Source organism: Lepidochelys olivacea (genome assembly GCF_965140295.1).
Source record: "Lepidochelys olivacea isolate rLepOli2 genome assembly, chromosome: 23".
NCBI classification, from domain to species: Eukaryota; Metazoa; Chordata; order Testudines; family Cheloniidae; genus Lepidochelys; species Lepidochelys olivacea.
Window position 1 is genome coordinate 3588419 of NC_140433.1, and position 11239 is coordinate 3599657.

The 11239-nt window shown below is 64.7% G+C and overlaps 1 protein-coding gene across 1 annotated transcript; it reads right to left on the reverse strand.

Annotated features, from left to right (window-relative positions):
* Window positions 1-928: 928 nt before the first annotated feature.
* On the reverse strand, window positions 929-11196 carry PAF1 (PAF1 homolog, Paf1/RNA polymerase II complex component). Its single transcript, XM_084612352.1, has 14 exons — window positions 10993-11196; window positions 9393-9422; window positions 8283-8375; window positions 8013-8134; window positions 7593-7659; window positions 7248-7349; window positions 6704-6809; window positions 6463-6531; window positions 5900-6003; window positions 5275-5391; window positions 4790-4918; window positions 4261-4366; window positions 3425-3512; window positions 929-2875 (listed from the first exon to the last, which is right to left on the reverse strand). Exons 1-14 carry the CDS (start codon window positions 11040-11042, stop codon window positions 2475-2477), a joined length of 1584 nt encoding a protein of 527 aa, XP_084468478.1. The 5' UTR covers window positions 11043-11196; the 3' UTR covers window positions 929-2474.
* Between the last annotated feature and the right edge of the window lie 43 nt (window positions 11197-11239).

Below are 11239 nucleotides of genomic sequence, written 5' to 3' on the forward strand. Positions count from 1 at the left end.
GGGCCCCCGTCTGGCTGGGCCCCCGTCTGGCCCTGAGACTCACTCACAGCCGCTTGTGCCAGGCCCACTAACACCTGCATCCACCTCCTTCGCACACATGGGCCTTGGGCACCCACACGCACGTGTCCTTTGCACACTGGAGTGTGTCTCTCTCTCTCCCCCACCACGTCTCACACTCACAGCCCCCTCCCCCCCCCACGCACACATAAGTCTCACAGCCGTGCGTGCCACACACTCATCCCGGGCCTGGTTGGCCCCCTCCCTGCAAAGCCCAGGGTTTGGCCCGTGTTGGATTGAGTCGGGGGGTTCCTCTGCAGAATCCTCCCCCCCGTAAATGCCTCCAAGTCCTCTTGGGGTAAAGCACCTGGCCTTGTCCGGGGCCTGCTTGATTATCCCACACCTCCCCCTACACAATCCCTCCCCCAGCAGGATCTGGGGGGGGAGAAAAGATAAGCACGGCCCCCCCAGCTGATTCTCACCCCCCCAAAACCAGCTCTCCTTGGAAGCAGCAGGCCAAGCTAGCAGACCCTACGGCCCCCACTGAATCCCGGCCCTTCCAGCAGGCGTGGGGTGTAGGTCTGACATCCCCCACGGTACCATCCGGCCTGTGGAAACGTTGGGACCCCTTAACTCTCTAGCTCCAGATACCGCTCACGCTGCTCTGCCTCGCCCAGAAATCAGCACGGGACGGCACGCCCTGTTACATGACGTGAACGATCCCCCAGCCACTCGTGGGCCGTACCCAGGGAGGCACCTGCCAATCGCCCCAGCCTTGCCCCCCAGAAACGTGCGTCCGACACTGCTCGAGCCCCCCTTGGCCAGGGCAAGCGCCTCAAGTCGTCACTGTAACCAAGGAACTGGGAAAGGCACCAGCCGTCGTTAAGCCGGAGCCGAGATTCCCCCAAGCCCTGCAATCAAAAGACACCGGTTTAGATAAAAGAATAAAACTCGTTTATTAACGAGAGAGAGACTCGAGGTGATCGAGGCCTCAAAAGGTCAGAACTGGTCACACAAAGAAAACGATCAAATCGCAAACTGCCTGAACCTCGCCACGCGGACCCCTCTGGCCGTCTAGCGCAGGGTCCTTCCAGCAGAGACCGGGGCACAGAGCTGACGAAGAGGAAATTAATTGCCTCTTACTTTATACCCGCCTCTCCCCTCCTCACTGACCCCCTCATGGGGATAGACAAAGCAGGTGCCTGGGCAGGTGCGATTCGAAGCAGCTCTCCGGTGAATTGCATCCGTGACACTCCGGGCCTTTGTTATTCCCAGCCGTGTGGGAGTAACACACCTACGGCAACACCCCGGCCGTCCTTAGCCGGCGCTTGCCCTGGCCCGTTAACCGGAGAAGGATGCTCAGCAGCTGGCGGGCTGGCAGACGGTACGTTCTGGACGCAGCATGCCTCGGGAGGTGCCATACCCCGAGCAAAGTGGGGGGCTCCAGGGGGCTACGTGGAGGTACAGTGTATCCCAGCAGGGCAGCGGCTGCACCCCCAACCTTCGCCTCAGCCCTGGGCGCCCGAGGCAGCTGCGAGGCAGCGGTGTGCTCGCCTTTGGCCAGGGCCCCCAGGGGAGCAAGGGGGGCGGTTTCCCCAGCCGAGGGAAATGCCGGTCCGTTTCAATGCCCCAGGTGCCAGCATGGCTATGCAAGGTCCTACCCCCACCTCAAAGCCCGTTTGTCCCCAAATGCCCCCTAACCCTCCCCAAGAAGGGCTCCGCCCCGCTCCCCTCCCCATGCAGGGTCCGATCTCCCGCTCACACTTCCAACGGCGAAAGGGCTGGTGAGTCCCAGCCCTGGCCACGCAGAGAGCGGGGAACCCAGCCTGCCTCCCCGGCCCTTCGACTGCAGCTTCGAGCCCAGCCCCTGCAGGGGACAGGGCAGAGTTTGGGGCACAAGGGGATGGGGAATCTAGGGATACACAAGCCCTTTCTTCCCTGGAGTACCTGCCCCCCACTCCTCCCGGAGTGCCTTCCCGCCCCAGCCCTCTGACTGGGCGCACTGCACCCGCCCCCCGCTCCAGGGAGAATAGACCCTGCTGGCTCAGCACCCCGGCAAAGGAGGGGGCTGGGCAGCGGATGCCGGACCCTCCGCTCGCAGCCTGAGGGAGGCGCTGATGCCAGCAGGGCCGGGGGAGATCCCTGGCAGGGCCAGGGCCGAGCGCGGGTCGGGGGAGAGACGCCCGGGTTTTAGGACGAGACCCTTTTATTGAGGACGGAGAGGGGGCTCTGGTACAGCCTGGTATGTCCAGGGGGCAAAACAAACAGCAGTAAGAATAAAAACACCCCAGTGTCTGGGGGGGGGGGAACCCCAGAGGTCCTTGACCAAGCACAGGGATGCCAGGCAGAGCCTGAGTCCTCCCCATCATGCCCACATCCTCCTGGTGGCCGCAGGCTGGAGTGACGGTCCCCCGGGGGGGAGGGGGGGGTTGATCTGGCCCAGGTGGCGGGGGGGGGGGCAAGGGGCTGCACCCCACTCAGTCGCTGTCGCTCCCCTCCTCGCTCGAGTCCGAGGCAGCCTCGCTGCCGCTCCCGCTGCGCTCTTCCTCGTCCTCCTCCTCCTCGGCGTTGGAGCCCTCGCTGCCGCTGAGGAAGGGGCGCCGGCCGCCCCCGTCGCTGCCGCTCTCCTCCTCCCCGGGGCTGCGCCGCCCGCCGCCCCCCTCGCCCTCCGAGTCCTCGTCGTCGCTGCCGAAGATCTCCTCCTTGTCGCGGGCCGCCCGCTCGTCCTCCTCGCTGGCCTCCGGCGAGCCCTCGCTGGCGCTGTGCCCACTGGCCTCCCGCTCGCTCTCGCTGCCCGAGCGTCCTTCTTCCTCCTCCTCTTCCTCCTCCTCCTCGCTGGCCTCCGGCTCGCTCTCGCTGCCCTTCTCCGGCTCCTCGTCTGCGGGGAGAGCCACAGAGTCAGAGGGGCAGGGCCGGGCCCCCCCAGCAGGGAGGGGGCAGTCGAGGCAGGGAGGGGAGAATCACCCCCTGGAGTGGGGGAGGGGTGATGGCAGAAAGGGGACCATCCCCCCAAGGGAGATGGAGGGCTGATGGAAGAGAGGGAACTGCCCCCCCCATGGGAGGGGGAAGGGAAGAGAGAAGAGATGGCTACTCACCTCCTATTCTTGGGGGGGGGGGGGCACAGGAGCCATCCTCGGGGGTGGGGAACAGGACCAGTCCATGAGGGAATGAGGGAGGCAGGGCTCAGGGCTGCCCCCTGTAGTGGGAGCCGCAGCACCATCCCCGGGGGGGTGTGTGTGGGGTCAGAGAGACCGAGGATGAAGTGCCACGGCAGTCCCAAGGGCAGCCACCAGAGGGAGCTACGAGCCCCGGTGCCGTCAGCAGTGGGTGGGAGGAAGCCGATGGGGGAGGGGACAGGCAGAGGGGCCCCTTTTTCCCATGCCGCCCCCCGACCCCGAGCTGTAACCCCCCCTTCCCTGGCCGCTACCTGAGCCCTGGGCCTCCTTGTCCATCTCCATCTCCTCCTCCTCTTCCTCCTCCGGCTCGTGATTCTCCAGCTGCGCCTTGCGAGCCTCCTGCCGGGGCCGGGGAGCCGGGTTAGCCACGCGGTGGGGGGGCACACCCCACCCACCCTGCCCAGGCTGGGACCCCGACCAGCACCCCTCCTCAGTCAGTGAGAGTGGGTGGCATGGGGCCTTCAGGGCATGGAACCAGACTCCTGGGTTCTCTCCCCAGCACTGGGAGGGGAGCGGGGTCTAGTGGTTAGAGCAGGGGGGTGCTGGGAGTCAGGACCCCTGGGTTCTCTCCCCAGCTCTGAGAGGGGGGTGGGGTCTAGTGGTTAGAGCAGGGGGGTGCTGGGAGTCAGGACCCCTGGGTTCTCTCCCCAGCACTGGGAGGGGAGTGGGGTCTAGTGGTTAGAGCAGGGGGGTGCTGGGAGTCAGGACCCCTGGGTTCTCTCCCCAGCTCTGGGAGGGGAGTGGGGTCTAGTGGTTAGAGCAGGGGGTGCTGGGAGCCAGGACCCCTGGGTTCTCTCCCCAGCACTGGGAGGGGAGCGGGGTCTAGTGGTTAGAGCAGGGGGGGCTGGGAGCCAGGACCCCTGGGTTCTCTCCCCAGCACTGGGAGGGGAGCGGGGTCTAGTGGTTAGAGCGGGGGGGGGGGGGCTGGGAGCCAGGACCCCTGGGTTCTACTCCCAGATCCCAGCGTAGGGGGTGAGAACAGAAGCTACGTGGGGGGCATGGATGCACTGACTCCCCCCACCCCACCCCCCCCGAGTGCTCCCCCCGCCCCCCCAGCACAGAGCCCGGAGAGCAACCCTCGCCATACCTGAGCCTCCAGTTCCTTCTCGTTCATGTCCCGGTGCTTCACCAGCAGCATGGCGTTGGTGCCCGACTGCGCGCCCGCCTTGGCCCTGCGCTTGCTGAGCCGCACCCTGCGGGGGAGAAAACGAAGGGCGATGTCAGGCCCCGCCCCCTCTTCCCAGGCCACAGCTCTGCCCACTCCATGAGCCCCCTAAAGGCACATCCTGGAGCTGGGGATCCCCCCTGGCCCAGCTGCCGGGGGGTCAGGGCTCCCTGGGATGGCCCCAGCCGGGCTCCGTGCGGTTCTTGGCCCCCCACGGCTCTGAGCAGGGGGCCGCTCCGGGTCAGGAACCAGGTAGCTCCAGCCTCAGTTTACCCTCGGCCGGTCAATTCCCATCGGTGCAAGAGCCGACGGGCAGCGGCCACGAACTCCACCCTCTCTTTGCCCTCCCAGACCTGGCCTTGGAGCCGAGATCTGAGCCGGGCCATGGGCACTGGCCCTGACCCACCCCGCGCCCCGGCTGGGGCAGGCCCCGGGCTTCCCCCCGCCTCACCGGGTCTCCAGCTCGTTGTAGTAGACGCCATCACCCTCGCGGAAGATGAAGAAGTAATTCTCCTCGTAGCCCTTGCTGGCTTTGTTCTTCACGTTCCAGTTGTACTCCCGGGCGATCTTGTAGTCGTACCTGGGCGGGGGAAGAGAGGGTCAGCACCCCCACAGCTTTGCCGCCCCCCCTCCTGAGCACAAAGCTGACCCCCCCCAGCCTCCCTCCATTCCCCAGCACAGCTCCCCCACTTCCCCAGACCTCCCACTTCCCCAGACCCCACCTCTCCCCCCGTTCCCAAGCCCCCCCACTTCCCCAGCCCCCCACCCCACCTCTCCCCCATTCCTCAACACAACATCCCCTCCCTTCCCCCCCACTCTCCCATTCCAAAGCACAGCCCCCCCCTCCCCTGCACTACCCCACCTTTTCCCCAGGCCCCCCACACAACTCCCCTTCCCCGCTCCTTCTCCCAGCCCCCCACCTCCCCAGCCACGTACACATCTTCGGGTGCATAGTCCATCTCCTCCTCCTGGTCCCGCTTGCGTTTCCGCAGGGTGTCCTCCACGGGCAGGAAATAGGCCACAAACTGGTTCCCCTCTTCGTCCATCATCCCCCTGAGACGGCCGGGAAAGGGTTAACGAGGAACACTCTCCCCAGCTCCCCACGGCGCTCCCCTCCGCCCCATGGAGCACAGCCCTGACTGCCAGGGAGAGCACCCCCTACTGCCCCCTGCAGCACAGCGCCCCCTAGCGCCGCCCTGGGGCCAGCCCTGACTATGGGAGAGAGCACATAGGGGCCTCCCATCCAAACAGCAGCCTGCCCCCCCTTTAGCTAGGGATCCCCTCCCACGGCCCTACAGCAGCAGTCCATGAGGGCTGAGCCTGGGGGGGGCGAGGAGCCTCCTTCCAGGGCAGGACACCCCCGGCCTTGCTAGAACGCTTGGCGGTGCGGCTCTCTGTGATGGGAGGGGGTTAGCACAGGAACCCAGCGCCGAGCAGGGACGGGGGACGCCCGGCTCTTGGGGCCCACGGGAAGGGCTCTGGCTAGCGGAGTGGGGATATCAGGCCAGGCAGAGGCAGGGTGAATCCCCACCCCACCCAAGGCTGAGGGGTGCGGCGTTACCTGATCATCGCCTGAGACATCATCTCGAGGGCCGCAGCCCCACTGGTGTCCTTGGGGGCTGGGTCCGAGTCGAAGATGACCTGGGCGCAGGGGTTGATCCACATCTAGGGGGGGAAGGAGTCAGTTAGCGGGATGATCCCTGCCCCCAACACCACACCGCCCCCCCACCACCACCCCCACTCCACTTCCCTGGCATGGCACTACACCCATGGCCCTTCCCTCAGGCAGACCCTCCTCTAGGCACCAGCGACCCCGGCATTAGCCCCTGGATCTCCCTCAACATGGGGGGAGCTCCCTTCAGGCTACACTTCCATCTGCGGAAGGGGAGTCAGGGCCGATGGGGAAACTGAGGCACAGAGAGGTCACAGGACGGGGTGGGATTAGAAGCCAGGTCTCCTGCCTCCTGACCCGGCGCGCTACCCACTATGCTCACTTAGCCCCAGACCGGGAGGTGCTTAGGACCGGCCCAGCCGCTAACGGAGCCTCGAAGGTCCTTGCGTGCCACGGGCCAGTGCCCCTGGGCCTAGGGAAGCCAATGCCAAGTCCCCCTCCCCCAGCCTTACCTTGAAGTCTGGGAACACGGGCATCACCTCCATGGGGGTGACGCGAGGTTTGCTGTAATGCTGGGAAATCTGGGGATGGAGGAAGCAGAGAGACAGTGAGGCCTCAGGGGAGGGGTAACCCTAAATCCCCTCCTCCTCCCTCTCCTCCCCTGCCCCCCCGCTTTCAACATGGGCCCTTTAAGGCTTAAAGGTACAGTACGTTGTGTGGGGGAGGAGGGAGATATTTAAAAGGGCGACTCACTGATTTCTGGGCATCCTCGAAGGTCTTCTCGATGGCAGCGATCTGGCTGTCCCGGTCCTTGTAGATCTCCTCCTCTGTGAACTGCTGCTTGACAGACACACCGATCCTGATTGGGGGCAGAGTTAGCAGAGTGAGGCCTGCTGGGAAAACACTGCCCCCTGGCTGGATGCAACCAGCAGCGCTGAATGCGACGCTCCCCCTGACCCTCGCCGGCTGGATCGAACCGGATCCAACACCACCCGTGGCTAGGTCCACAAGCACCAGACCTATGCTGCCCCCTGCTGGACGCAACCAGTCCTGTGCCAGGATAGGTCTCCCCCTAGTGGCTGAAAATACTGCACCCCAACACAGGGGCAGCCGAGCAGACTCTCCGACCCCCACGCTCCTTGTGGCAGGGGGCCGTGCAGCATCACAAGAGGAAGCGGAGATCCCAGAGGGAGGGTAACCTCCCTCCCTCCCATAAAGGGGATGGTCCCGTCCCCCCACCCCCGGGATGCTGTCCCTGCCCAGGAGAGTCACCCCAGCTGGCTCCCGGCCCACTCACTTGACCTCCGGCTTCTCGTTGGACACGCCATAGCGGTTGAATTCGGTGGAGATGTATTCTGTCTTCCTCATCCATGGTACCACTTTGGCATGCTGCTGGGATCTAGGGCAGAGAAGGATGGGGGGCTTATAGGCCGTGGGGCAGAGGGAGCTGCTGATTGCCCCCTCCTGATGTGTGTGTGGGGGGGAAGAACCTCCCACTGGGGGACAGGGCTCAATCGGGTGGGACCGAGCAAAGGGACCCCAAGGCCGCACAGCAGGGCGGGGAGAGCTGGCTAGCCAGGGGTTCAGGGCGGGGCTGCTCTCCACAGCCAGGGGATGCCATGTGTTTTGGGGGCTGGGCTACCTCTTCGAGCTGGTGGGAGCCTGGATTTCCTCCTCCAGCAGCTTTTCGTCGGCCGGATCCAGGAGAACTGGAAGAGGCAGAGCAGGATGAGACAGGACCTGCGCCAGCCCCCCCGCCCCCCCATCATGCCCCACCCCCCACCTCCAAAGCTCCTGGGTTCGGCTCTCAGTGGGGCAGGACTGATTGGAGATGGGTGCAATGGAGATTCTTCAGTGAGCAAGATGCTTCGTGGGGGGCACTTTGAAACTAGAACCCAGGATTCGGGGTGCAAGGAGGGACCCCTGAAATGCAAAAGATGCCCCCGCCCGACGTGGGCACGCACAACACACCCACCCACACCCCAGTCAGTGCAAGACACAAACGGTGCCCCAGGATCTGTCGGTGATGCACACGTGGGCGCCCGCCCGGCCCGGCTCTCACCATTGGGGTCGATGCGGTACGTGTCAGGGTTGATGAGGTCGATGGTCACGCCCAGGTCCGGCTCAGTGAGGAGGTCGTGTTTGTGCTGTTTCTCCAGAGAGGTGGCTTTGTACTGCACAAACCTGGGGGAGGGACAGGTGAGACGCCGGCCCGGGGGGGAGCCCCCTGGGCAGAGCCCTCTCCCCTCCCCCAGCCTCCATCCCGGGAGCGGCACTGGTGAGCCTGGGAGGGGGCCCCGATCCCAGCCCGGCTCAGCAGCTGCTCTCTCACCTGTTCTGGTCAAAGGGATATGTGATGAATTTGGGGTCGAAGGGAATATCCGGGAGACTGTTGCAGTATTTCACCCGACACACCACGCCCGATCTGGAAGCACAGGGAGAGACATCAGCACTGGGGGTGGGGGTCTGCCCCTCCCCCCACCCCCGGATTCCTGGGGTCCTTATCCCTCATCCCACCGGCCCAGCCTAGGGTGACAGGGTGAGTCTGGAGCAGGGCACCATGGAGGACAGGGATCCCGGACTCCTGGGTTCCTTATCCTCCACCAGCAGCGGGGGATGGAAAGAGTGCATGCGGAGGGAGCTATGGGTGGGGGATAGCGGAAGGGGTCATGTGCCAAACACCCCGCCCCCACCGAACTGTGCTGGAATCTCCAATGCCCCACGTCAACGGCAACCTACGATCGTGCCCGGCCGCCGTGAAATGAGTTTGCTGGGACTCTGGGACTCAGACGGAGGTGGGGAGGGATAGCTCAGTGGTTTGAGCATTGGCTTGCTAAACCCAAAGTTGTGAGTTCAATCCTTGAGGGGGCCATTTGGGATCTAGGGCAAAGATTGGGGATTGGTCCTGCTTTGAGCAGGGGTTTGGACTAGATGACTTTCTGAGGTCTCTCCCAACTGTGAGAGTCTATGATTCATTGTGTAAGGTTTAATCTTTCTTGGTCCTACTTTGAGCAGGGGGTTGGACTAGATGATCTCCTGAGGTCCCTTCCAACCCTGATATTCTATGATTCATCCTGAGACACTCCTTTTGGGGGGGGAGGGATAGCTCAGTGGTTTGAGCGTTGGCCTGCTAAACCCAAAGTTGTGAGTTCAATCCTTGAGGGGGCCATTTAAGGATCTGGGGCAAAAATTGGGGATTGGTCCTGCTTTGAGCAGGGGGTTGGACTAGATGACCTCCTGAGGTCCCTTCCAACCCTGATATTCTATGATTCTGTCCGGTTTGTGAGTGACAAGCAGCCACAGCAATCGCTCCCCCTACCAGCCTTTGCCAGCAAGTCCAAGGGCTGGGCAGGGGAGCAGTAAAAACAGGACTGTTTTCTCCCCACCTCCCAGGGCACAGCGGTGGGGGAACTGTGAGCTGTGGGACGAGGAGGGATCATACCTCTCAGGCAGGGTCCGGTGAGCGTTGGGCCTGCAAAGACAAGGAAATAAATAACAACATTAAATAATCACAACACTGTGGGCTCTTTTCGTCCAATGCCCTTTACCAAAGAGTGTCGGTAGCATTATCCCCACTCTGCAGATGGGGAAACTGAGGCACAGAGTGGCAGAAAGAGGGTCAACACTGGGGGTGGGGGAGGGGAGGAGAACCTGCCTGTGGGTTTGGTCCCTGGAGGCTGCCCCAAAGTGAGAGCCCTGCCCAGACTCTCCACATAGAGTGAAACCGATTTAAAGCACTTTATCAATATTGATGCGTTGCTCCTCCCCCACAGAAGGCAAGTCAGCAGCATCAGCTCTATTGGCCAGAAGGGGAAACTGAGGCAAGACCAGCAGCAGGGCCAGGATCCACCAAGTGGAACTGCTGTAGACTTTATGTGGCCACGTCTGGGGTGGGATATGGCAGCCACACAGTGACGCTATGCTGGAGTTTAGTGGGGGTTAGGTCAGGCCTCTCAGGGGACTCTGAACAGGCCCTCCCCACGGGGCTCTGGCTGTCCACACACCGGGAGATGGAACCCAGGAGTCTGAGTTCCCAGCACCCTGCCCCGACTCTCCCCATCCCCCCCCCCCCCCCGGCAGGGAGGGTGAGGTGGTGAAGGGACCCAGGAGTCCAGGACCCTGACTCTCCCCATCACCCCTGCTATGGGGGGGGAATCCCAGAAGTCCGGGCTCCCAGCTCCTCCAACTCTCCCCATCACCCCTGGCGGAAGGGGGGACAGGGAGAGAACCCAAGAGTCTGGGCTCCCAGCCCCCCTCCCCGACTCTCCCCATCCCCCCCGACAGGGAGGGTGGGGTGGTGAAGGGACCCAGACTCTCCCTATCACCCCTGCTATGGGGGGGGGAGTGCAGGCTCCCAGCTCCCCCCAACTCTCCCCATCACCCCTGGCGGAAAGGGACCCAGGAGTCCAGGCTCCTAGCTTCCCCCCGCACATACACACTCTCTCCATCACCCCTAGCGGAGGGGAGGGAACCCAGGAGTCCGGGCTCCCAGCTCCCCCCCAACACCCCTGGCGGGAAGGGACCCAGGAGTCCGGGTTCCCAGGTTCCCCCGCCCCCCCATCATCCCTGGCGGGAAGGGACCCAGGAGTCCGGGTTCCCAGGTTCCCCCGCCCCCCCCATCATCCCTGGCGGGAAGGGACCCAGGAGTCCGGGTTCCCAGGTTCCCCCATCATCCCTGGCGGGAAGGGACCCAGGAGTCCGGGTTCCCAGGTTCCCCCGCCCCCCCCATCATCCCTGGCGGGAAGGGACCCAGGAGTCCGGGTTCCCAGGTTCCCCCGCCCCCCCCATCATCCCTGGCGGGAAGGGACCCAGGAGTCCGGGTTCCCAGGTTCCCCCGCCCCCCCCATCATCCCTGGCGGGAAGGGACCCAGGAGTCCGGGTTCCCAGGTTCCCCCATCATCCCTGGCGGGAAGGGACCCAGGTTCCCCCCCACTCCCACTCTCCCCAGCACCCCTGGTGGGAAGGGACCCAGGCGTCCGGGCCCCGTGACGTCACGGGGGTATGAGGTCACGGCTGTGACGTGCGGCCGGGGGCGGCCCTACCTGTGCCCCGGCTCCTCCCGCTGCGCCTGGGTCTGGATGGTCGGGGCCATGGCGGGGCCGCGGCTGCGATCGCTGCTGCCCCGCCGCGGGGCCTGCGGGCGGGGAGGGTGGCCGAGGCCCGCCTGACGGGAAACGCGGCCGCGCCCCGCGGAGCGGCTCCGGGAGAGGGAGCTCAGGAGGCGGGGAGGCGAGGCGGCGGGACCCTAGGCGGACCGAGACTCCGCCCCGGAGACAGGCACCGGGGTAG

Bases quoted from the DNA above. Each gene is read 5' to 3' on its own strand.
- PAF1 (XM_084612352.1), bottom strand. From the start codon at position 11,042: ATGGCCCCGACCATCCAGACCCAGGCGCAGCGGGAGGAGCCGGGGCAC. The intron at 9,423-10,992 runs GTAGGGCCGCCC...TTGTCTTTGCAG, and splicing joins CGGGAGGAGCCGGGGCACAG to GCCCAACGCTCACCGGACCC. The intron at 8,135-8,282 runs GTGAGAGAGCAG...TCCCTCCCCCAG, and splicing joins TATCCCTTTGACCAGAACAG to GTTTGTGCAGTACAAAGCCA.